Source organism: Leptopilina heterotoma, unplaced genomic scaffold (assembly GCF_015476425.1).
Source record: "Leptopilina heterotoma isolate Lh14 unplaced genomic scaffold, ASM1547642v1 Lhet_198, whole genome shotgun sequence".
Lineage (NCBI taxonomy): Eukaryota > Metazoa > Arthropoda > Insecta > Hymenoptera > Figitidae > Leptopilina > Leptopilina heterotoma.
The window spans coordinates 284,290-311,622 of NW_025110914.1; the positions used below are offsets into that span (position 1 = coordinate 284,290).

The 27,333-nt window shown below is 25.4% G+C and overlaps 2 protein-coding genes across 9 annotated transcripts in view; one reads left to right on the top strand and one right to left on the bottom strand.

The window, feature by feature from the left end:
* LOC122501055 (trithorax group protein osa-like) overlaps positions 1-4,810 on the top strand; it is a 76,672-nt gene extending 71,862 nt beyond the window's left edge. For all 8 annotated transcript variants that reach the window (XM_043610285.1, XM_043610289.1, XM_043610290.1 and 5 more), the window contains one exon: positions 1,130-4,810. In XM_043610285.1, coding sequence (XP_043466220.1) covers positions 1,130-3,085 — 1,956 coding nt within the window. In that variant the 3' untranslated portion in view covers positions 3,086-4,810. The remainder of the gene's footprint in view (positions 1-1,129) is intronic.
* Positions 4,811-4,892: 82 nt separating this feature from the next.
* The window catches only part of LOC122501054 (vacuolar protein sorting-associated protein 13C-like), a 50,219-nt gene continuing 27,778 nt past the window's right edge, over positions 4,893-27,333 (bottom strand). Inside the window, exons 31-52 of the mRNA XM_043610284.1 lie at positions 25,396-25,637; positions 24,994-25,261; positions 24,676-24,830; positions 24,398-24,600; positions 21,764-22,106; positions 21,313-21,525; positions 18,196-18,675; positions 15,198-15,467; positions 14,448-14,780; positions 14,045-14,224; positions 13,791-13,925; positions 13,529-13,680; positions 12,084-12,255; positions 11,782-11,975; positions 11,515-11,701; positions 10,975-11,112; positions 10,703-10,820; positions 10,498-10,621; positions 9,858-9,924; positions 8,534-8,679; positions 8,243-8,369; positions 4,893-5,104 (exon numbers count right to left, since the gene is read on the bottom strand). Coding sequence (XP_043466219.1) covers positions 4,970-5,104; positions 8,243-8,369; positions 8,534-8,679; positions 9,858-9,924; positions 10,498-10,621; positions 10,703-10,820; positions 10,975-11,112; positions 11,515-11,701; positions 11,782-11,975; positions 12,084-12,255; positions 13,529-13,680; positions 13,791-13,925; positions 14,045-14,224; positions 14,448-14,780; positions 15,198-15,467; positions 18,196-18,675; positions 21,313-21,525; positions 21,764-22,106; positions 24,398-24,600; positions 24,676-24,830; positions 24,994-25,261; positions 25,396-25,637 — 4,382 coding nt within the window. The 3' untranslated portion in view covers positions 4,893-4,969. The remainder of the gene's footprint in view (positions 5,105-8,242; positions 8,370-8,533; positions 8,680-9,857; positions 9,925-10,497; positions 10,622-10,702; positions 10,821-10,974; positions 11,113-11,514; positions 11,702-11,781; positions 11,976-12,083; positions 12,256-13,528; positions 13,681-13,790; positions 13,926-14,044; positions 14,225-14,447; positions 14,781-15,197; positions 15,468-18,195; positions 18,676-21,312; positions 21,526-21,763; positions 22,107-24,397; positions 24,601-24,675; positions 24,831-24,993; positions 25,262-25,395; positions 25,638-27,333) is intronic.

Sequence of the window (27,333 nt, forward strand, 5' to 3'; positions counted from 1 at the left end):
TTTCAGTGTGTAATAATTATTATTTCTTTAAAAAGTATTTGATTTAAAATTGCTTTATAAAATAAGCAATGCAAAAGATGACCCAGATACTAATTGTAATTGTTCTAACCATAGTTTAAGTCTAGTAATGTAAATTCTATTTAAATTGAGACCATTGAGTGAAATTATTTGAACTTTAGTTAGTTAAATCTCTTTGTTAGGTTATAATAATTATTTCTTTAAAATTTTTTAAATTGTTTAAAATAAGCAGCCCCATATAACATTCCCGCGCGCTTGAGCGCGGATAGTTTGGCTAGTTATATTAAAATAATTGAAATCCTGTGAAGAATTTTATTAATTTATGAAAGTAACTGAATTCTTCCAAGGAATTTTTTCAAATTTTTTTTTAAATAATTGAAATAATGTAAAGAATCTTATTTATGAAAATAATTAAATTCCGGCAACGAATTTTTTCAAATTTTTTTTTAAATAATTGAATTCATGTGAAAAATTTTATTACTTATAAAAATAATTGAATTCCTGCAACGAATTTTATAATAATTTTTTTTGTAAATAATTTAAGTTTTTTTGAAATATTTTATGGAAATTTAAATTTTTGTAAAACATGAAGATATCAATTACTCCGAGTTTTCGACTCGGAGTGATTGATGTCTTCATGTTTTATAATAATATTTTTATAAGTTGTTGAATTTTAAAAATGTTTGAATTTGAATGTTTTGAAGAATTTTAATTCCTGTAGAAAAATAATAATTAAATACTTATTTAAAAATTTAGTTATTGATGTTTGCGAATAATTTTACAATTTAAGAAATTCGTAAGTAAATGTAATAGAATATTTTTTTTATCTGATAATTTTTAAAGTTAATCAGAATATTCTTTAGGGCCAGGGGAAAAGTCAAAATTTTGTCTGTAAATCAGGGAAAACAAAATTAATTTTTTCTGGTAACTCTGATTTTATATTTGGACCTAGAATTTTTCATAATGGTCTGGAAAACTTGAAACTTTGAAACCGTAGCAACCTTGCTCACTGACACAATTCTATTTCTTTTTAAAATTTTTGATTTTTGTATTTTACTAGAAAATATCTACTATTTTGAAAAATTAAATTAATATTTTCTTTTTTCCCCAGGTGAGTTACTTCGGACTGACGCATCTACCTGGACTTCTAGACGTTCTATTAGAGCATTTTTCACGCTCGCTCTCTGACATGTTCGAATCGTCAACGGCAGACGAGGAGCGATACTGGGGTCAGACAGTGGACGGCCCCGAAGTTGATCTTGGCTCAGTGGTTCGGCCCATTGACCCAGAGGATCGTACCAAACTACTCTCGACCTCCAACTACACCTTCCTCTCCAGACGCGGTCGTCCAGTGAAAATGGTGCCCCGGGACGACGAGATATTCGTCCTGGACAGCCGAAGATCCTGGGACCATCAAGACTGCGAGGTGGAAACGGAGCCCTGGCAAGTGGAGAGCAACACCACCAAGTACATCGTCACCTGCTTTCAGTCCGAGACCGGCACTGTACCATTCGCCCGGCACTTGCGAGACGAGAAGCCGCCCCTTCTGCAGAAGGAGGTCGAGAGCATCGACTCGAAGGACGAGATAAAAGTGTCCGAGTCCTCGACCGACAACTCCGAGTCACATCGAAAAACCGAGCAAGTCAGTGACAAGCCAAAGGACACCGGCGAGCGCAAGCAGGAGAAGAAGAAAAAGACGAAATCCATCAGCGACGTTCTTTCCAGGATCAAGAAGGAGCCCGTCGAAATGAATGATCTCACGCGGGAGCTCTTCGAGAAGAAGAACGACAGTTCAAGGAAAGAGTGCGAGGTTGACTCGAGTAAAGCCAACAACAACGTCGGGGAGCATTTTGTCGAGTTGCCGAAAGACGAGGAGGAGTCACTTCCGAATCAAAACGGCCTCAGCGATTCGACGAGCACCCTGGACTCGGAGAAGCGGGAAATCAAGGTCGAGGCCGACGAGGAGGTTAGCGAAGAAAAAGAGGGACCAAGATTGAAGATTAAAGACCCGGCCGGCACGCTGAAGAGGCGGCGAATAAGCGACTACGAGGACGAGAGCTACTCGAGAGACGAGGCGAGTCTCTACCTCGTCACCGAGACGCAGAACAGCCTCGCCCAGCGCTGCGTCTGCCTCTCGACGATCCTCAGGAACATGACCTTCATACCGGGCAACGAGGGCGAGTTCGCCAAGAACGTCACGTTCCTCAGCCTCCTCGGCAAGCTGCTGCTGCTGCACCACGAGCACCCGGTGCGGACACTCAAGACCCGCAACTACGACCGCGAGGAGGACGCCGACTTTGCCGACTCGTGCAGCAGCCTCCAGGGCGAAAGCGAGTGGTGGTGGAACTTCCTGCACCACATCAGGGAGAACGTGCTGGTGATGTCGGCGAACATTGCCGGCCACTTGGATCTCAGTCAGCATCCGGAGGAGATATCGCGGCCGGTGCTCGACGGCCTGCTGCACTGGGCCGTGTGTCCGGCGGCGCACGGCCAGGACCCCTTCCCAACGGTGAGCCTCAACTCGTCCCTCTCGCCGCAGAGGCTCGCGCTCGAGGCCCTCTGCAAGCTCTGCGTCACCGAGAGCAACGTCGACCTCGTCGTGGCGACGCCGCCTTACTCGCGACTCCAGAGACTCTGCTCGGTCCTCACGCGCCTCCTCTGCCGCAGTGAAGAACAATGCCTGCGGGAGTTTAGTGTGAACCTTTTGTATTTCCTGTCGGCGGCCGACAGCGGCGTGGCGCGCAGCATCGCCCTGCAGACGCCGTGCGTCGCCCTCCTCGTGGCGTTCATCGAGCAGGCGGAGAACAGCGCGCTGCAGGTCGCCAACCAGCACGGCCTGCCGGCGCTGCGCGACAACCCCGAGTCGATGGGCACCAGCCTCGACATGCTGCGCCGCGCCGCCGGCACGCTCCTCAACCTCGCGAGGCACCCCGACAATCGGACTTTATTGCTGCAGCACGAGTCGCGAATGCTCGCGCTCGTCATGAGCCAAATCCTCGATCAACAAGTGGCGGCTATAGTAGCGCGAGTTCTTTTCCAGTGCTCGAGGAGCGGTGTCACGTCGTAACTCGAGCGTTACACGCAGCCCCGTTTTATTTTCTTCGTAGAGAAAAAACAGACTATTCGTTTTTGAACATTCAAAAAAAAAAAAAAACTGTGACGCGATTGTAGTTTTATATATAAACAAACAAGTATAAGGAAATAAAAAAAAATAAAATAAATGCTAATTATCGGTGTTAGCGCCATTGGTATACCTTTCAATTTGTGAATTGGAATAATATCGATAGTGTAATGTAAGATATTCAATAGTCGAGAAATATATGAATGGGAGATAGCTAAAAAATGAGAGAATATTGCAGAGTGTTAGATTAGAAAAGAGGGTGGGGGGGGAGAACGGGAAAAAAACTAAAGGATAGGAAAATTTAGAGTGAAGGGGGGAATGTTGAGAATTTGAGAGAGAAAAAAGATTACGAAACAAGAGAGTTGAGAAAGTGTCTGAGAGAACAAAAAAAGAGTGAATGAATAATTCCGAAAAAACAGCAGCTGCATAATAATATATAAAAAAAAGCCACCAATAAAAAAAAAATGCAACTCGCGTCGTGCGATGTGTTATATCGTGGATTACGATTATATATATAAATATATAATAATATAATGCAAATTTTTATATTTGCATGTTTTTGTGCTGTAATTAGCGAGTAATTAAGGTATTTTGTAGATAACACACACTTCCATTGAATCTTATTCGGTTCGTGTCATCAAAAATTGTCTGATGGCACTCCAAATATTATGCGTGGATTAGACCCACAAGTCTCGACATTTAACAAACAAAAAACAGGCAGTAAAATAAAAATTTTTGATGCGATTGATAAGAAAACGTACAAGTGTGAAAGAAATTGAATGAATTTTTTTAAAAACAAATTTGTTACGTGTGATACGTAAATTTGGCCGGGTGTGGGGGAAGGGAGGGAGGGAAACGGAAAAGTAAGGTGTGCGTGGGATTTTTTTTTTGTGGTGTAACGGGGAATTGGGGGACAGGGTCTACCAGACACTAGCTTAAGCGAACTAACGAGTAGTCATTCGCTTGCACTTTAGCAAAAGAATGAAATTCTTCCGTTCTTTATACATATGCATATATTTTATTTTATTTAATATAAAAAAAAACAAAATGATGAAAGAAGGCGATGATTTTTAAAGAAAAAAAAACCCTCTCGTGCGTTAAATACGAGAAAAAAAAGTGGAATAGCGATGATAATTTTGTTTTATAATAATAATATTGCAAATAAAAGGAGCGTCTCGATGTGTAAAAAGTGGACTAATTAGAAATTCCGAGACAAGGGCAAAAGTGCTAAATTTTGAACTCCTGATTAAGATTAATAAAAAAAAAATTATCATCGATTGTACAAACGACGCTAATTTGTAAAAAAAAATAATGATTATGATAATGATGACGATGAATTATGAGAAAGAAAATCATGATTTGATTTTCGAGTATAGGAAAAAAAAAGAGAACGGTTTACGGACGGTCCTTATTAATAATTCGACTTTGGTCGAAGAAAAAAATTTAAAAAAAAAAACTTCTCTCGAAGAAGTGTATTTGAACTATAAGGATGATAAAGAGCACTTCCCTTGAATCCGACATCTCCCCCCAACCCCGAAATATCCTACTCTATAGACATCTTAATACGTGTAGCTCTTAAATTATTTACTTTAGTTCGAGTGAAGATGCCTGTAAGTGTAATTTACTAAGACTTTTTGTAAATAAATTATGAAATAAACTAGACGTACTTTATCCAGTGATCTGCAATCTAACTTCAGAAAAAAAAGCGAATAAATTACGCAATTGTAGGAAGATTTATCGTCTCTCCTTTGCATCGTCTCTTAATAAGATTTATTGTAGAGAATTAGTTGAAATATACATCAATCTGACATAGTTGAGTTTTTTAACATTTTATGAATCATCACGAGGACAAGTACTGCTCTCCATGTTTAGGATCATGGCAATGTTTATCTTACGACAGAGCCACTCCAATATTGCGTTTTCCTTACTTTCCAAGTACCAATCGACCACTGATAACTTCTCGTCCTGGAATTTTCAGAAACAAAAAAAAGCGACATTACTTTCTTTTCTTTTCATCAAAATGACGATTTTTGTTGATCAGTTTCTTTTGTAATTGTTAATAGCGTTTATTATTTCGTTTACTGATTTTTTGTTTCAACTGGTTGTTGAATTCAATTGTAAAATTAAATTGATTTTGTTGCAATTTTCTACTTTAGGGAAACATTGTAATAAGTGTAAATTTTTATTATAAAATATGATTCTACTTCGATATTAATTAATATTGATTCAACGTGTAATATATATAAATATATATTATATATCAGTAATGATTAATTAATATTAATTATTTTAGTATAATTCATATTAAAATTTCGATTACTACTAGGAAATAGTATTTGAGAATGTTTGGCGATTATGTTTCGCTACTAATTAAAATTGACATTTTTGAATTACGTGCGTTGAAAACTTTTTTATAATTTACTAAGAATAGTATTGTTAATTTAATAGAGTAAGATTTTATAGAAATTACAAAGATTAGAAAAATAATGGAAATTTTTATTACGCTGAGTATTTTCAGTAATTCGGAAATTATTTCTATTTTCGAATATTATTTTTATTTTTATTTATTTGTACATTCATTTCCCGTTTTAACTTTTTCTGAACAACAAAAAAATTCTCTTTTCAACTTTTTACGACTTCTGTTAATAAAATGAGACTTTTTCGATTTTTTTTTATATATTGCAACAAAATACCAGTTTTATTGTAAAAAATGCAATTTTCATAATGTGAAAAATAACTAGTGTCAAAAATTGTCCTCTAAAATGTCTTATTTTTTTACAAGCTTAAAAAATCCAAGTCCTACAAAGTGAAATTACCATTAATTAGAATTAATTTAAAAATTTAGGTTTAATTATTTTTTAAAACTTATTTTTAAGTTGGACTTGCTTTTACATTTTATAAATTTCAAAAATAAAAGAGTAGAGGAAAAATATCAAATTTCTAGAAATGATAAAAAAGTTTTGACTTTTAGTGTCTTCTGTAAATAATAAAAACTTTGAAATTGAATTTTATTTACTTTAAATACTCTAAATAAAAGAGTTACAGTTTACAATTTTTACAAAAAAGAAATTGAATTTTTGTATAATTAAATAATTGAATTCTAGAAGAAGCTTCTAAAAATTATTTAAAAAAATAATTGAATTTAGAAAAGAATTTTTGTTAAAAATTCTTGAAAATAATTGACAATTGAAAGAGAAGTTATGGTAGAAATTAGAAAAAGTTAAATTTCGAAAGATCAAAATTATTCCTACGACCAAAGAAAATATTAAAGGATTCATTTTCACTAATTTCTAATTCAAAAGATCTCTGAAATTGAAATTTTTGAAAATTTGCATAATTTTTATTAAAAATTCTGAAAACTAAGTCTTTTTAAATATATTACTTCAAAATTTTTTTTAAATTAGTTGAATTTTTGAATATATTTCATTGAAAAATTTTCCAATAATGGAAATTTTATAAAATTGTTTCAATAAAATTTTATTAACAAATGAATTTCGATGGTATTTTAAGTGAACTTTCTTTTCTTCGAATAATTCAATTTTCAAAAATCTTTCACAAAATGATTCCAAATAATTGATTTTGAGAAGAGTTTTTTTATTTAAAAATTCTAGAAGATTTTCTAAATTTAAAATTCTAAATTAAAAATTCTAGAAGAATTTTGCAGAATTTACAGGAATACCTAATATTTAGAAATATGTCAATAAATTTCAGAAGATTTAAAATTAAAAATTTTCTAAAATTTCAATTCATATGGAAGTTTAATAACATTTAAATATTTATTTTAAAAGATTGTTAAACTTTAGAAAAATTTTAGTAAATAGTAAGTATTTAGAATTGAAGTTATATTCGGAATAAGGGAAAAAGTTAACAGTTTTTCCTCAAATCAGGGAAAAGTCAGAAAAATAGAAAACCAAAATTTTGTGATAATCCTGAATTAATGTGTTTTTTGAATTTTTTTTGTACTTTGAATCGACTACCGAAAACGAATTTCTTTCGTCTTAAAGTAAATCTAAGGCCTGAATTTCGGCACTAACTGAAATTAACATTTATGAATTACGTGTTAAAATTTTTGTTTAATTTACTAAGAATAGTTTTTTACTTCAACAGAATAAATCAGTAAATAAATCATTATTGATTTTATCAAAATTGCAAATAGACTAGAAATAAAATGGAAAGTTTAATTTCGCTCTTGCAAAATATTTCTATTTTTAAATATTAATTTCAATGTTTTAATTTATTTCCCAAAGAAAACATTGTTCTTCATGATTAATAAAAGATACGTATATTTATAAAGCTAAAAGTGTTAAAAAAGGATTATTTTAATATTTTACTTTTTACAAGTCCAAAATTTAGTTTTCTGTTGTTTGGTTTTTGTAAAAATAACAGCTTTTTATTAAATAACAAAAACATGACTAAAAGTCTTATTTCTTTTACGAATGCAATTAATTTTAAAATTGAATTTTTTTATTCAAAGTACAAAAGAAAGTTTTTGTCATTTATTCATTTTTCTGTTTAATATTTTTTCTTTTATGTTTTTTTCTCATTTCTTGGTTTTCTATTATTTAATGCATGAATTACATATTATTGTCGCATATTTTGTTTAGAAAATAAACTAATAAAATGACAATAATTTCTCCTAAAGGCGACAAGAGAGAATTTTTTGCATGTAGCGTTTTACTTCGATTTTTAATGTTTTATGACTGTTTTATTTTTTTACTAAAAAATATTAATATCAACTGATTAGTAATTAATTTTCTCATTACCGGATACTTTTATATGTAATTTGATTAATTTACATTTTTTTTCCTTGTGGATACCTATTATAATATAATTTGAAATCAATTTTTCTAATTTAAATATTTGATTTATTATCAAGTTAATTAGTATATTTAATTATTTATTTATTAATAGATCAACTTTAAAATATTGTTTCCATTTTTTGTGAAAAATGTTTATTTTTATGATAATCTTCTAATTTTTATTTTTAACGTTTCTAAATTGAATAAAATTATTTTTTTCAAACAATTTATCGAAACAATTTTTAGTAAAGGCAAATTGAAATAAATTGAAATAACTGATGTAATATCGTTGAAAAATATTTACCTTATTGATGCGGAGAACAATTTTATTACCCAGTACAACAGGTGGCTCGCAAAGTTGATTGATATCAATGCTCCATTCAATAGTCCAAGGGTCTCCTACACTTCTGTGTTCAATTAGAAATATCCTCCTGGTTTAAAAAAAGAACGTAGGAAATTGTTGAGAATTTTAGACAAAACGAAATGGATTTTAAATATAAAGGTAAGATATTCAATATTATTTACATTCAAAGACTGATTTTATTTTTTTTTTCGTTTGTGCATATAATTTTTGATTAGTTTTAGAGATAAATACCTGAATGTTACAAGAGCAACGTGTTTTCCATCTTGAGAAAGTGCCGAGTGTGCCCAGTATGAATCTTTGTGAGAGTAACAGCTTTTATTTATAACATTCAATAAGTGCAATCCCTTCGCTTTGTGATATGAGTAGAGTTCCACACCCTGAAACGGAAAATTAAATTCTAAAATAAAAGTTTTATTTTTTTCTTTTACAATCTTTAATAATTTGAGATTTTATTTTTTATGAACGAAAAATATAACTGAAAAATTACATTTTTTTGAGGAGGAACAATTTTTTCAAATTTTGTTTTTTGTATCATATTTTTCTTATTTTTATAAAAAATAAAGAAGGTAGATAATTTTTATAAAAAGAAATATTAATAATTTTTTCGACGTTTTAAGTTAGTTGTCTGCTTTTTTGATTCCTAGTTTTTTAATAATTTTTCCTTTTAGATATTTTCAATTTTTAAATTAATCTTATTGGAAATAATTGAATTCTTGCGAAGAATTATATTAAAATTTTTGGAAATCCTAATTAAATTCTTTTGAAGAATTTCTTTAAGTTTTTTGAAAAAAATGTAGTTTTTTTTAATAATTTTAATTGAAAAATTTGAAAATAATTGATTTCCTTTGAAGAATTTCATTATTTATGAAAATTATTGAATTTTTGCTAAGAATTTTATTAAAATTTTTTATAATCCTAATTAAATTCTTTTGAAGAATTTTTTCAAGTTTTTTGAAAAAATCTAGTTTTTTTTAATAATTTTAATTGAAAAATTTGAAAATAATAGAATTGAACAAAGAATTTTTTTCAGCTTTTTAAAGTAATCGTGTCTGTTAACAATTATAATTAAATATTTGATTATTGAAGTTTATTAAAGTTGTACTGAAAATAATTGAATTCCTGCAAAAAATATTTTACTATATATTTTCAAAAATAATTGAATTCTTCCTAAAAAATTTATTAAAAATTTGAAAATAATAAACAGTAAGTAATTTTGTACTTAGTAAGTGAATTTTTTAATTTCTGAGTTTGAATTATTAAAAAATTGAAGTTTATATTTAAAAATAAAAAATTTTGTAATTTACATAATTTCTTAATAAATGTCTTTCTAAATTCTTTCAATTTTTGCTAAAAACCAAATCAACCTTTTAATAAATTAAAAAAAATATTCTTTTCTTAAATTAAAATACTTTCATTTCAAAGTTAATGATCTAATTGAAAATAAAAAATAGTACGAAATTTTATGGCAAAATTGAAATAATTTATAATGAATAGTTCAATATTATAAATGTAATGTAAAATTTAAAAGTCAAGTAATAATTTGGTAAATACTCACGGAATAAGGATCGATGTATCGTGGTAATCTTGCTCTCGCTACGAATTTGTAACCCATTTCTTGAGCTCTGAAACAAAATTAATTTTCTTTTAGTTATAAAAATTTATGTTTGCAGTTAAGAAAATAAGAAAATATTTGTTTAAAGCATAATTGAATTTTACTTTTATTAAATAATTTTTAATTAAGGTGGAAATCGCAACCCATCTAAATTTTTGTTGTTTAAGGGTGGTCAACTTTTAACTGACAATTTTGAGTATTTGAAATTATACTTTAAAAAATTAAAAAACAATTAAATAAAACTCGAGATTTTCGAGAAATTAAAATTTAAACTTTGTAATTTTCAGTATTTCTAATTGTCAATTTTTTTTTATAAAATGTGCTTCTTTCATGATTCTGCAAAATCAATCGTATGGATCTTGAAAAATTTTAAATGTTTGAAAAAATAAAATTTCGAAAATCATCAAAAATATATTTTTTTAAATTTTAATAATAAAGAATAAATTTAGGTCTTAAGTAACGCCCGAGAAAAAATTGCCGCACCTCAATGTAATTATTGAAAGGTTGAAATTTCATCAATTTTTATACAAGTGAAAAATTGTCGTGAAAATTATTTTTAAATTTTCTTCAACGAAAAAAGAACCTTTTAATTGTGTCGGTTATGAGCTCTGGATAAATATGAAAAGTACTGCCTTCCTTCTTGGTTAGTCTCAGTAAACTTTTTCCAATTGTTTTAAAAAAGCATCTCAATTCTTCCTGATGTGTACCTGAAAGAAGTTTTCCAGAAAATTAAAAAGCATTTCATTATAATTAGAAAATGTAAAAATATAGACAAATAAAAGACTTACTGTCAGTCGGCTTTATAATTAAGCCTGAAAGTTGTATTTCCATGTCGACAGAGAAAGAATTATTAATCATAAAAACTTCTAAAGGTTCGTCTTTATTTTCAAAGTATGAATTTCCTGTCTGAAATTACGAATAATTTGATTAAATTTGGAAATCTGTTGAAATATTTATTTATTTATTTAGTAATAATACGAAACTAAAATGCTTCTTTTCGAATATTTAATATGTAGAATTCAAATTTAATTTTTATTAGTATTTAAAAAATTGTACTCACTTTTGTAGTAAAAATATTACTTTCGGCTTCTTGAAAAGTAAAATGGCTAGACTGCATTGTATCTAAAGTTGAATATCCCAAAAGGCACGAGATATCGTAGCTCAATTTTTCCGCGAATTCATCCTCGCATGTCATTATCTTTAAAAATAAAAATAATTATTTTTATCAACTTTAAAAATATTCGTATAATTCATTTCATATCTCAGGAATCACAGTTAGGCCCTTTTTTTATCAATTCCTCTTTTTTCTTCTTTTCCTCTTTTTTATCTCCTTAAATTAATAAAATTCCCGTAAATAACTGAAAATTATGCATATTCTCTCCTATTTCCTTTTTCTTAAAAAAAACTTATAAAAATTGTCTTTTCTTTATAAATTTGAAAACTTGTAGTTTTTTAAAACTTAAAAATCTTTTTAATCTCTAAAAAAAATTCGAAAATTATTTAACAAAATGTAATGTTATGTTTGTACAAATTCTATACATAATATTAAACATGAAAAAATCACTGTGATCCCTGGTTTCTAAAAAAATATGCAACTTACAGAATTCGATTCATAGCTGCTTTCTTCGGGAGATTTAAAATTATATCCATACGGATTCCCTAAAACTGTCACCGAAAGTATTAAAACATTAAATTGTTGCATAATTTTTCCAGTGTAATAATGCCAGATATTTGAAATGCACTGTCTGCTATTTAGTTTTTGAAAATCTGTTTCATAAGCTGGTAATCTGCAAGACAAATTTGATTTTTAGAAATATTTTTAATAGTCACTTAATATTTATTAGGTAATATTTATAAAGAAATAAACCTGAATTCTGCATTTTTCTCGAATGCTCCTTTACAGGCGTAATCGTACATGCATCTTACAAAACTACAATAATCCGATAATTCTCCAATTTGATTGGCATTAAATCCATTAGTGTCGGCCAAAAGTTTCAAATGTATCGTGATCGGCGAAATGTACAAATGCTCAATAATGCCATTCCTTTGGCTCTCAAAGATCTATAAATAAATAATAATTATTACATATTTGAGAATGAAAATAAAAAATTTTTTTAAAATATAATAAATTATATTTAGATTATTTATTATACTTAGATAATTAGTTACCTTTTCCTTGTTACAAAATGGAGACGTGCGAATATTGGAGAGATCCTTTCGTAGTCTTGTAGCAATTGAATGTTTCGTTTCAAGCTTCTTTGGAAACAGATTGTTTATCAAGGATATTAAAAAGCATTCTTGCAAATTCAGACTGAATTCTCTAACAATTAAATTTACTTCCCTGCGAAGGAAAAAATTCAAGTTAATTAAAATTCAAATTTCTACTTACATGTTAAATAATATATTTTAATATTCAAAATAATTTTTATTTTTACTGTTTAAATTAAATGTAGATTAACGATAAACATGAATTTCAAAATCTAGTCGATTTTGAAATCCATGTGGAAAAAATAAAAATTCAAAAATGGTAAAAATTCATTTCATTTTATGACCATTGAATTCCTCAAAAAAATTTCCACAATACTTTTGATGGAATATTTTCTTTCTAAAATTAAAAATATGGTTATACCCTCCACTTAATGTTAAAAATGATGTTTCAAAAAAAAAAAACATTAACTCTTTTTTCAACAAATAAATCATATTTTCTATTTTTTACAAAAATTTGGAAAAAAATGAATTAATCTTTTTAAAAAAAAAAATTGATTCTACAGAATTGTTAGTTAAAATTATGAAAAATTCAGATTTACAAAGATTTTAATTTGAAACCTTTTTAAAATTCAATTATTTCTAAAAATTCATGATATAATGCTTTTAATATCCAATTATTATCTAAAATTTCGATTTTATTGAATAATTGAATGTTTCTCAAAATTTTCTCAACAAATTTTGTAAATAATTGAATTCTTTGACGAATTTTAATAAAAATTTTAAGAATAATTATACATTATTTTCTCGAGAAATCTGATTAAAATTTTATTAAAATTTAGTTTTAGAGAAGAATTTTATTATTTATAAAAATAATGAAGATAATTGAAATTTCAACAAGAAGTTTGAAAAAATTTTTGAACATGTTATGAATTTGGAATTTTTTAAAAATGTTTCTAACTAAAATTATTATTTAAATCCATTATTTTTAATAATCTGAGTTATTCTTTAAAATTTCTAATTAAATTCATTAAAAATTAAGTTTCTAAAATTTCAAATTAAAACCTTTTGGAGTTCATCTATATTTATGACAATTGTAAATGCATTTTTTTTAAAATTCAATTAATTTTGAAATATTTAAGTAAAATTATTCATTAAATAATTTATAAGTTATAATTTTGATAGTTCTTCAAGAATTAAGTTATTTAAAAAGAAATTATTGTCAGAAATAGAAAAAAATTGAAGGTTTTGTATTAGAATTTATGTTTGAGGCAAACAAAAAAAAAAATAAAAATTGAGAATTTTTATATTGAATTCTAAGAATTTAATTTTTTCCAGTACTTTTAATAAAAATCCCGCAGACTTTTTCCTGACCAATTATCAAAATATGTATTTTTATTCTCACTTACTTAAAAATATTGCGCGTAGCTTTGAATTGTTTCAAACAACAAAATTCAATGAAATGCTTCAATTTTCGATTCTCCATTAAACGCGTTAGGGACTTTTGCGAGGACGTATGCAGCATAACTGGGAATGAGACTTTTTGCAATTGATTGTCAATCTGGAAAGAAACAAATTTGTTAAATAATTCATTTGACAATTAATTTTAATAGTAGGTAGGCAGTGGCAGTTTTAGTTTTTCCTTTTTTTTTTGTTAGTAAAAAATCGCACCTGCATTCTGTGAAGATAACCCTGAAGGTACGTGAAGGTTGCTGAATTTCTATAGTGAAACCAAATTCCCGGCGAGTAGGTTCTTCGAAGTTTTCCAAAGAACGGTTTTGTCATGTACATCTTGGAGAGGTCAATCTAAAAAAAGGAAATTTTTAAAGAGTGAACATAATTTCCTTTTCATTTAATTAACGTGTGATTTGCCAAATTTATTTTAAGATAAGTATAGAATAAACTGTAATTTAAATAATTTTTACATCTATAAAGTTTTCAAATTGGGCCTTCTTAGCGTCATTCGTGTATTTTTTCTCGATCCACGCGCTTAATTCCAAAGTAAGCGATTTCCACTTTTGTCCGACGAAAACTTCCCAATGAGCCGCTGAATCCATTATACTTGCAAGTGCCAATTCTCTACAGTCTTCATTCGTATTTGATACCTTTGGATAAAAAAAATTCACAAAAATTTTAACAAAAAATCGAAAATCAAATTTAATGAAAATTAGTTTTAAAAAATTATATTAAAATCTTTTTTAAAAGAGATATGTAAATAAAACTTTGCACAAATATATTTTACAAAAAAAATTTTTTTGAAAAATTGTTGTTCTTTCTTTGAAAGTATTTTTATTTTTAAAGAGTAAATGTGGTGAAATTTTCACTTACGAGACTGAGACCAATTCCTGAAATAGTGAAGAAAATTTCCCTTTCGCTGATTTCGGGATCGACGATACTTCTCACTTTTATGAATATATTTTCATCTTGAGTAAACATTAGGACCCTTTGCTCTCCCTCCGTGTAGCTCACCCAGTAAACTGTTGTTTTACTACTTTGCACTTGGTCCAATTTCAAGGGATCTATCTCAGCATCACTGTCTGTATCCTCATTGCTGCTTCCACCCAAAATCGAGGTCTTTTCCTCTAAGACAAGTTTCTTCGATAGAGATGTCGAGGATCGCTTCAAAGTTCGGAAAAATACAATTTCTTCTCCATATCCATTCTGAAAATTTTTAAAAGGAAAATTAAAATTTTCTTTTTGCAAAGTCACAAAAATTGGATAAATTTTTATTATTTTTTAATAAATAAATAAATTTCTGTAAATTTACATGCTTAAATTTTATTCTTTTTACATTCTCATAAAAAATGAGAAGGTCTTGAATTTGCGCGATTTTAAGCAATGTCTAATTTTTTATAAAAAAAATACATTACTGAAATTTTGTAATTTATATAAATTTGTAAATAGAAAAAAATTATTTAGCCTTAATAGTCGCTTACTTGACTAAATGGAATAGATTTTTTTTAATAACCACAATTTTGAGAACATACAATTTTCAATTTAAGAAAAAATACCAAAAATTGTTAAAATAATAAAAAGTTTTTTTTTTTTTTGAAATGAAAAATTAAAATATAGTGAGACCTTTGAGAACTGAGCGATAAATCCTTTTGTTTTGCTACTGTAGACATTCCAAATAAGCATTCTGTCCTTAGTTGGATTGTCCCAGGTGTAGAGCAAGCTTTGCAGCGGATTCAGAAGAGTCGCTTGTCCCAAATTAATTTGATTAATTTTCAAAAATAATTCAGCGCACAAATTGTCGATTCTCACGGGTGCGTCGCCGTCTTGGAATCTTTCAAACGTTATGTTAAAAGGTGAACTGCTTCCTCCTTCAATAGTAACTGACATCGCCGTCTAAAACATTTCAATAATTTAGATTTTTTTAAATTGAACTAAAAAATTATACATTTGAAATTTAATTTAATTTTAGTTTTGTGTCGGCTGCAAACTAAATTAAACAAACTGAATTTAATGTTGTGTCTATTTTAAACTAAATTAACAAACTGAATTTAATTTCGTGTTGATTCGAAACTGAATTATTAACAAAATGAATTTAATTTCGTGTCGATTTGAAACTAAAGTTTGAAAAACTTAAATATTTAGTGTCAATCACAAAATCATAAAAACTAAATCTTTGCTTGAATACTTTTTCATTTTTAAATTCAGTTTCCTAATTTAGTTTGTGGATTGAGTTTCGAGTCGACACGAAACTTAACTTAATTTAGTTTTTTATCAACTCAGAAACTGAAATGAAACTAGATTTTCGTGACGGTCCTAGATTTAAAAATAAAATTTTTAATTTTTTTTTTTTTTTTTTTTAAATTTAAATAAAATTCTTTAAAGAATAAAATAAATTCAAAAATGAATTTTAAGAAATTTTAAGAATATTAATACATAAATTTAAAAGAAATTCTAAAATCAAAAATTAACAATTTAGTGAAATTTGAAGATCATTGTGTATAAGAAGAGTAGAAATTAAAAGAAGCAAAAATAAATTGCTAACTAGTTAATTCTAATTAATAATTATTATAAACAAATATGCCAAAAGCACGTTTCGCACTCGAAAATTAATCTTAATAAAGTATCAAAAAGTAGTTTTAAAACTGAAAAAAGTAGTAAAAAGTAGTAATCAAAAAATTAAATTTGAAGCCTAAAAAAATTCATTTTTGTTAGTCAATTCACAAAAATTGAATTATTTTCCAAATTTTTGGTTAAAAATAGAATTATATTTAAAAAATAATTTTTTAAAGTAAAAAAATAAAATTCTTTAAAGAATAAAATTTATTTTAATTAAATTTGATAAAATTTGCTTGAAAATTCAATTTAATCTCGATTTTTAAATTGTTTAGGCGAATGTATCTTCAATAAAATTTTAAATATAATTTTTCAAAAGACTAATTTTTTTCATAATTTCTAAATTAAACTATTAAAAACTTAAATAAGTTTTATTCAATAAATATTAAAATTAATAATTTAATTATATTCTTTAAAATAAATAATAAAATTTAAAATTTAATTTTTCTTTAAAATAAGTATTTAAATATTATTAATTTTAGAGCAATTAAAATTTTCAGATTTCAATGTAAAAATCTTTTGAAATTTACTTAAAAATTCGTACAATAACGCTTTTAATATTCAATCATTATATCTAGAATTTAAACGGAAATTCCTATTCAAATCAATTCTTGTCAGAAATGCAAAAATTAATAACTGATTTAATAATTAATTAATTAATAAAATTGAATTCTAATAAGGATTTTTCTCAAAAATGTTATCAAAAATTGAATTCTATCGAAGAATTTTAAGAACATTTTTAAGAATAATTTCATTTTTCGAGAAATTTATATAAAATTGTATTAAAAATAATTGAAATCCTGCGAAGAATTTTATTATTTTAATGAAAATAGATGAATCCTTGCATTGGATTTTATTAAATTTCTTTTAAGTAATTGCATTTCTGTGAAGAATTTTATTATTTGTGAAAATAATTGAATTCTTGCGAAGAAATTTTTATTAGGTACAATTATTTAAAAATAATTGAATCCTTTTGAAAAATTTCTTATTAAAAATTTTGAAAATAATTAAGTTTTTTCAAGCAATTTAATTAATATCTTTCGGTAAATTTTATAAAAACTGTTTTAAAACAACTGATTTCTTTCAAAAAAATTTATGAAAATTTTATTTCAAATAATTGAATTTTTGAAAAGAATTTTATTAAAATTTTAACTGAAATTAATTCTCAAATTAAATCTTGTCAGAAGAATAATTGAATTCTTGCAAAGAATTTTTATTAAAATTGTTAAAAAATAATTGAATCTTTTTAAAAAAAATTTTTGTTAGAAATTTTCACAATAATTAAGTTTTTTCAAGGAATGTAATTAATTTCTTTCGTAAAATTTTATAAAAAAATATTTTAAATAATTAATTTCTTTTTCAACAAATTTTATGAAAATCTTATTTCAAATAATTAAAATTTTTGAAAGAATTTTATTAAATTTTTTTAAAATAATTTCTTTTGTGAAATTTTATTAAAATAGTCGACATTGAAAAAAAAAAATTGGATTTTAGCGAAGAATTTTATTATTTCTGAAAATAATTAAATTCTTGCGAAAAAGTTTCTTAAAATTTTTGAAAATAATTGTATCGTTTTGAAAAATTTTTTAAATAAAATTAAGTTTTTTCAAGCAATCTAATTAATTTTTTTCTGAGAATTTTATAAAAAATTTTTTAAATAATTCATATTCTTGAAAAATTTGTATGAAAATCTTATTTCAAATAATTGAATTTTTGGAAAGAATTATATTAAATATTTTCTTAAATAACTGAATTCTTTTGTAAAATTTTACTAAATTAGTAGGTATTAGAAATAATTGTATGTCAGCAAATAATTTTATTATTTATGAGAATAATTAAATTCTTACGAAAAAGTTTCTTCAAATTTTTGAAAATAATTGAATCGTTTCAATGAATTTTATTAAAGTTTTTTGAATTGTTTCGAAGATGTTTATGAAAATTGGTGAGAATAAATTTTAGTTCAACTATTAGAGGATTTGAAGTGGAAAATGACACTTTTCAAAGTTACCCCATTATCCATTCTGAGAACAGTTTTGCCGACAGTCGTCATGTCAAAGTGTTGAGATACCAATTGACTATTTTTCCATTTGACCCGCATTTTCATTGACTCCGTGTACGGCCAAAATGCCATTCCCTGTCCCGGAAGTAGATCATTCCACAAATCGGCTTCCTCATTTTCCTCCATGAATCGCAGAGCTTTCTTTGTTTTATTATTGCAATAAAAATAGGGCAAGAATGTGACGATTCTCGTGAAAATTGGCGCCAAATGGGAAATTGAACTTTCCGACAGAATGCGATATTTCCTTCGCCTCTCGATGTCTCTGCATAAAATCAACGACATCGAGCTAATCCCATCTAAATTGAACGATGGCGACCATCCTGATTGTTGGGCCTTCAGTCTCACCATTCGTTTTCTTCTTTTTTCTTTTTGCGTGAATACCACGAGTTCATTTTCCGGGATATCGTACATCACATTTGTGTGAGATTCCTGTTTTGGAGAACATTTTTATTATTTTTTATTCTTTTACTTTTGTTGTAAAGTTAAATGGTATTTAAGACAATTTTTTTTAATATTTAGAATAATTTCTGTCAATTTTTGCCAAGAAGTCTCATGTTTTTCTTTTTCTTTTATTTTTTCTGTCTAATTAAACTGAGTTTGAAGAATTAGTATTTTTTTTTTAATTCAAAATTTTCCATTACATTCAAATTTTGTGTGTATTTTCAAAATTGAAAAATTGAAACTAAATTTTTTAAAACTTTTTAAACTCCTGACTTACAAATTTTTGAGTGTTTCTGTTATAATCGTTTGTCGAACTTTTGAATTCAATTTATCAATTTTATGCATAACTTCTTTCCTAAATCAATTTTTGACTATGATTCTTAATGATTTTTAGAAAATTATTCAAGAATTATTATTTAAATACTAAGTTTTAAATTATTTAAATACAAAAATTCATTACTTATGTTTTAATTTTTATTTAATTATTCACAGGCCTCGAAATTAGGATTATTCGAAAGTTTTGCAATTAAATAATATAAACTCAATAATTCAACTAATTTCTAAAAAAAAATTTCTCATTAATCCAAAAATCAAATTTTTAAAAATTTTTATTTCAAACCTTTTGTAGTTTAATTCTTTCAAAAATTTTTTACTGTAACTCTCCTAATATTCAAAAATTTTCTAGAACTTTTCATTAAATTTTTTCTAAATCATAATTAATTTTAATCATTTTTAAAAAGTTAAAATTATTCAAAAGTCAAATTTAAAAAAAAAATTTTACTTGAAACGATTTGAAATTTAATATTATAAAAAGTTTTAACTATAACTCCTTCTAATATTCAATTATTTTCTAGAATTTTGAATTTAAATTCTTTTCTGAATAAATTAATCATTCTTAATGAATGTTAGAAAATTCAATTTTTTTTATAAAAGCAGCAAAAATATCTGTTTATGATTTTTTCTAAACTTTTTAATATAAAATATATAAAATTCAGTGTCAATTTTAGGTTTTTCCGTATTTTTAAAATATATCAAATATTTGAATCATTTCTAGAAATTTTATATTTTTCCACTACTTTGGATAAAGTTTTCTAACTTCTGTAACTTTCCTGACCTGCGACAATACTGTTATTGTCAAAATTCATAGAAATGTTAAAATAAATTTAAATTTCAAAAAAAGTTAAACTCAAAAGTGAAATTTTGAAAATTCTTTAAAACTAAATTTTTTAATTATTGTTTTAATGAACATGTGAAAGAAAAGTCGCATTGCAATGAATTTTATTGCAATTTTTGAAAATAATTGAATTTTATTACTTTTGAAAATAATTGAATTCTTGTGATCAATATTGTTATTTATGAAAATAATTGACTTCCTTCGAATGATTTTTCTATTTATGAAAATAATTAAATCTGATTAAATCCTTAAAGGAATTTTAAAATTTATAAAAATAATTAAATTACTGCGAAGAATTTAATGTCAAATTTTAAAACATTTGATTGTTTCGAAAAAATGTATTCTCAGGAAATTAACATATTTTAATTTTATATGAACTCAATTATTTAAAATAGAAATTTTAAATAGGTAATTGAGTTCCTTTGAAATTTTCATTTTGTTGGAAAATAATTGAATTTTTGTGTAGAATTTTATTAAAATTTTTGTTTAACAATTGAATTCTTTTGAGAAATTTTATTAAAATAGTAGAATATGTATTAAAAATCATTGAATTAAGACAAATTTTTGAAAATAATTGAATTCTTGCGATGAATATTGTTATTTGTGAAAACAATTGAATTTTGCAATGAATTTTATTAAAATTTTTGAATATAATTAAATTTCGACGAAGAATTTTGCAATTTATAAAGATAATTGAAATATCAACGAGTTTTTTTTTAATTTTTGAAAATAATTGAATTTCTGGAAAGAATTATGATATTTATTAAGATAGTTGAATTCTTTCAAAGAATTATGTTAAAATTTTTAAAATTGAAACTAATTTCAACAGAATTGAAATTAAAAGTTTTCAAAAAAAACTTCATTAAATGATTTATAAGTAATAACTTTATGACAGTTCTTCAATAGAATTGAGTTATTTAAAATAAATTATGTCAGAAATAGAAAAAATTTAAGGTTTTTTTTTTAGAATTCGTGGTCATTTCATAGTTTATGGGGCAAACAAAAAGACACAAAAATTCATAAATTTCTTATAAATTCTAAACATTTAATTTTTTCCAGTACTTTTAATAAAAATTCCTGACTTTTCCCTCATTTTCCTGACCAATTCCCTAACTTTTTCCTGAATTCCCTGATTTCTCTGACCAGTGGAATTCCTGAAATTGGGAATTTCATTAAATTGACGTCAATTTTATGTCAATTTCACAAAAAATTGAGATTTAATATACAAGTAAATTAACTTAATAAATTACAATAATAATAATTATTCCAAATAATAAACTCTTAAAAAAATGGTCAAATTTCTGAAAAATTTTGAGTATTGATAATAATAGTAGAAATTGACGATTTCTCTTCGGGTGATAATAAAAAATCTTTCTCTTATGAAATGCTTTTGGCAAAAATTGATATAGAAAAAATGGAAAGTTTTTCTGTTTTTTGAATTATTTACATACCCTGATACTGAGAGGTAGACCAGTCTTATTTACAATCCAATACTGTGCATAAATATCAACAATCCAATTTGTAAGTTTATTCAGTTCGACACACAGCAAAAATGGTTTGGTAAATTCTGATTCACTATCGCTAAACATTTTTATAAATTTCTTCTCTAAACTAGACGTCAACTGAAGCGTTCCACACCACTGAGTACCCAAATAGTTTTGAATCTGAAAAAGATTTCATTGTTAGACAAAAATTCAATATTTTGTCAATATGATTATCAATTATTTATTAAAAATAATTAATTTCAATATTAAATAGACAGAATGTCCAAGAATTCGAGATTTATTGAAATAATTTTGCTGTTTTTTGTTTTAATTTTAATAAAAAAGTTCTGAACTTGTTGGACAATGTCTATGATTATTTATATAGTTTTTTTAGATTCTTTTGGAGTAGAGTGAGTACCTTAAAAATAATCTGTATAGCGCTATTGCATTTTATACAATAAATACTTATTTTCTCCCCGGGCTCGATTCGCATCTCGTAATCCACACTGGGTATACTTATATCTATGACAAAAGGCAACTTATTTTCAAATATAAGAGGCGGTAGCATTCGTATCAGGTACTCTGGAACTTGGCTTTTTGTTTGACTCGATGTCTGACTTTTCGAGCATATCACTTTTACTCCAAACACCGTTGGAGAATTGCTTTCTTTTACTTTACAATAAATATCCTTAGGAACATATAAATCATCACTCAATTCCCTCCAACTTAGTCCTTCGTCACTAACTTCATACTTCTTATCACTGTCAACATTCAAACAGAAAGTATTTTATTTTTAATTAAATATTCCATTTTATTATTTTCATAATTATTTTATTTATTAACCAGCATTAAATACGCGCGTTCTCATTTACAATGTATTTTTATTATTAAAGTTTAAAAAATAATAATTAAAGAAAAAATAGTAAAACAAACATTGTAATTATTAAATAGAAATTATGTCAATTTTTTTCCCGATTTCTAAAAAGTCTAAATTTTCTTAAAAATTGTGATTAAAAAATAAGAAATTATGCAAATTTTTTCAGCTTTTTTTTAATAATACCTGTTTAACATTTTGTTAAATCATTTTCCAATTTTTTAGAAATGGTAATAGAATGAAATGTATAATTACGCTTTGTCAGATAAATTTTTTTAAACAAAACATTCATGTTTTAATAGAAAAAAAATTAAAAAATTTTGCGTAATCTTGATTTGTCAATTATTATTTTTACAATATTACAAGACGATATTTTTTTAGAAAAGGAAAAAAAATGCATAATTTCTCTTTCTCAATGACCATTTTTGAATAATATTAAAAGTTTTCATTAAAAATAAAGAAAAAAGTTTGCTGACTTTCTACTTTATTAATATTTACAATTTCTACCTTATTTCAACACTTGGCACAACAAAGCAAAAAAGATCTATTAATAATAATCGTTGTATTCCGCTAATCTATTCGGAGATTTAAATTAGTTTATGTTTGCTACTTCATTTCCTAAATTTTGTAATAACTTTTCTTTTTAAAAGTTATGAATTTTAAAATTAATCTACTGAATATCATTGAGTTCTTACAAAGAATTTTATAAAAAAAATTAGAAAATATTTAGAGTCTTGTTATTAAAATTTTTGAAAATAATTTAATTCTTGGCAAGAATTTTATTAAATATTTTAGAAAATAATTCTTTGAAACAATTTTGTTACAGTTTTCGTAAATAGTTAAAATTTTGATTAATTTCTTTAAATTTCATGAAAATAATGCAGTTTTTAAAATAATTTTAATTGAAAATTTTGAAATTTACAAAGAATTTTAACAAATCTTTAGAGAATAATTGAATTTTTTAAAAAATTTTTTTTAAATAATTGCATCTATTCGACAAATTTTTATAAAAATTGAATTGAAAATAATTGAATGTTTCCAAGAATTTTATCAAAATTTTAGGAAAGAATTAAATTATCTCTCGAAAAACTGTATTAAAAATTTTTAAAAATAGTTGAATCTTTTCGTGAAATTTTATTAAAATTGTTTTGAAAATAATTTAATGTTTCGAAGAATTTTATGAAAAAACTTTAGGAAATAATTGAATTCTTTGGAAAAAGTTTATTAATAATTTTAAAAAATAGATAATTTGATTACTTTCCTGAAATTTTATTAAAATTGAATTAAAAATAATTGAATGTTTCGAAGAATTTTATCAATACTTTAGGAAATAATTAAATTCCTTCGAAAATTTGTATTAAAATTTTTTTTTAAATAATTGAATCCTTTTGTGAAATTTTATTAAAATTGTTTGGAAAATAATTGAATGTTTAGAAGAATTTTATTAAAACTTTAGGAAATAATTCAATTTTTTCGAAAAATTTTATTAAAATTGTTTTGAAAATAATTGGATTTCTGTGAAGAATTTTATCAAAACTTTGGAAAATAATTAAATTCTTTCAAAAAAATTTTATCAAAAATTAAAATAAAAATTGATTCCTTTCGAGAAATTTTATTTAAATTGTTTTGAAAATAATTGAAGTTCCGCGATGAATTTTACTCAATATAAAAATAACTCTGAATTCTTCCAAAGAATGGTATCATTTATGAGAATAATTGAATTCTTGCATAAAATGTTATTAGAATTTTTTGAATATAATAAACAAGAATAATTCAACTTTTTTTAAAATTAATATTAATTTGAATCTATCACTCGGTGGTAATGGTATTTAATAATATTGATCGCTTGATCAATCACTCCCAGTAAGTCAAAAAAAAAAAAAAAAATTACGTTTCAACGGTTGAAATGTAAAAATTAATTTTCTAATTTTTTATTTTTTTGACTAACTCGGAGTGATCGATCAAGCTATCAATATTATTTTTCAAAATTATTAAAAATTACTAATTAAAATTCAAAACATTCAACAAGAAAAATTAACAAAAAATGAAGAGACAAAAACTGTCTTTAAACTGCGAACATTTATTCGGAACCAGAAGATTATTAATATAGAAGGTAGAAGATTATTAATGTCAGGATTAATAATAAAATAATAAATTGTAATAAATAAGAAAACTCACTCTAAATATGCAGGTAACAAATATATCGGAAAGTGATAAGCAATGAACAAAGGAACATTGTAGGTTTCATCTGGTTCGATAATTGTCATTCTCATATTGTCATCAAATGGATTCAAAGCCTGTCCTATGTGCGCTATTTGTAGTTTTTCCATTAATTGCTTTTTATAATGTAGGCCTATTGCGTAGGAGGTTTCATTGCGTATCTACAAATTTTTAATAATAATTAATAGTATCAAATTTCTTTTAAAAATCTCAAAAATAGAAATTATTCATTTTACCTGTAGTGGAGAGTGAACCGAAATGGTTCTATGTAATTGGCTATCGATCATTGTTTCGACGATTAAATGATATCGAATACCATTTTTAATTGGATGCAATGATATTTGATTGCATCCTCGCCTTCTTGGACAGTAAATTTGAACGTCATCGAAACCTTTCAAAATGCAATGAAAATCAGAAATTAATATTTAAAAAAAAACCAAATATAAAATATTCTTAATTACGAATGATAATTTATCTCTTTCAAGTTTATCTTTTTATTTTTATTTTATTCAGGCTTTTTTATAGCAAAAATTTCTAAAATATTAGAAATGTACCTTCCACCATGATTCGAAGACGCTCAGACGTTATCTTCTTATAAATATTAACTAACGATTCATCGGCAAACGGTGGAAACATTTGCAAAGCACCATCCTGAGAAACTTCATTTTGCTCCAACATTTCACTGTCTATATTCACAATACTAGAGGGGCTTGTTATTTTAGAAAGAGATTCATTTTCCGGACTGCTCGGCACACTCGGCGGGGAATTTGCTTCGTGAAAACTTTTAGCTGCAATTAGGCGTGTCTGATTTTCCGAGTTTTCCTAATTGAACAAAGAACAACAAAATTATAATTTCCAAATTATATTATTTTATCACAATTTTTCGAATTAATTTTTCTGCTTTTTTCAACTTTGGAAGAAATTATGAGCGATATTGAGAAGAGAAAAATGATTACCTTTTCTTTGACAAGAAATTGAACTGTACTTTCACATCCTATATTATTTTGTAAATTAAGTTTTCCACTCTTAGTGACCACTATTGGAATATCGCATTTTGTCTTCAAGTACGTGCTGTAAATTAATTCCATCAGTGCAATTGTATTAGGCGAGACGGTTAAATCTAATTTATCTTTTGCATTTATGATAAAATATGTGGCTCGAGTGTTCCTTTTAATTGGTGTTTCAATGACGGTATTGTCTGCAAAATTAAGTCGCTATTAATTCTCATGCATCTCAAATTACTCTCATTAATAAATAAACATAATAATAATAATAATAACAACAATGTTAATAATAATTATAATAATAACAGGGATCACAGTATTTTTTTCTTTGAAATAGGTGTAAAAGTGAATGATTTTTGAAAAATAGGACAAAAAGGTGAAAAAAAAATTACATAAAATAAACTTCTTGCAAAATAAGTAATTTTTATATATTGAGATTTTGAATAACTTTATTTTTTCTTCAAAATTGAAATTGAAATTTTTTTAAATGTAACAATAAGACTGACAATTTTTTATTAATAAAAGTTAGAAATAAATAAAATTTCGATTGATTGAAATTTAGATTCTTTGAAATTCTTTATGTCCCTAAAGTTTAGAAAATTTAAATTAAAGGAAATTTATTTATTTCCCTTCTAAAGTTCAAATTTATTATAATAACGTTTTACGTTACGTTTGAAAAAAATAATTTACAAACTTTGCAAATATTTAATTCAGTTTTTATTTTTTTATTGAAGTAAATAATTTTTCTAAATATTTATATCATATTTATTTCTTTATTTATTATACCCAAAAGAAAATAGATAAAATAGACCAAAAAAATATAAAATTATATCGAAAAGATGATAGATTTTTCAATTTTATTGTGTAATTGAAAAAGTTTTAAATAATTGAAATTTTGTAAAATTTTTTGAAAAAAACTGAATTTTAAAAAAGAATTTTTTTGAAAAATATTAAAAATTATGAAGTTTTTGAAGATTTTTAATTACAAATATTGAAAATATAAGATTTCTCCAAAATTCTAATCCGAAGCCTAAAAAAAGTAGATTTTTGAAAAATTTCAATTTACTTTTTCTGGAGAAAATTGAAATTTTAAAAATTAATGATAAAAAATTAGTTTTTTTTAAAGATATTAGAATGTTATTTTTAGAAAATAATTCAATTTTTTTTAAAAAGTGTTTGGACAATTTAAAAACCTAAACGATTTTTGAAGAATTTCAGTTAAAATTTTTTAAGAATGATTTTTTTCCCCAAAATTTTAAAAATATTTCTAAAACAGAAATTTTAAAAACAAAGTGAAAGGTAGAAAAAAGTAATTGAAAATTTTAAAAATAATTGAATTTTAAGAAATTATAATGACAAATTCTAAGAATTAATTTGTTAACAAAATATTTTTAATATAATTTTTTAAGTTAATTTTCATTAAATTTAGTTTTTAAATTTTCATTTGAAGATTTTTCATTAAAACTTTTGAGAATTTAATTATTTTCAAAATCTGCAATTAAAATTCTTCAAAATTTAATTTTCAAAAATTTTAATGAAATACTTTCAAAAAATCAAAAGTTTTCAATAAAATTTTAGAAAATTCCAATTATTTAAAAACTTTATGATTATATATTTCGAAAATTGAATTATCTTAAAAGAATATTAAAAAAATGAAAAATAATGAAAGATTAAACTATATTTATTTTTCGTACTATGAAAATCGAAAGAAGTTCCATTTTATACCAAAAAAGTGGTATTTTGTTGTAAAGTTTGGAAGAAAAGTCAAAATTGTCGCATTTTTTGAAAATATGTCGAAAAAGTCTTAAAAAGTCCAAAAAGTAATTTTTTCGAGGCCTGTTTTTATGAATAAAATATATAATTCATAAAAATTATGTTTATAAGAAAATA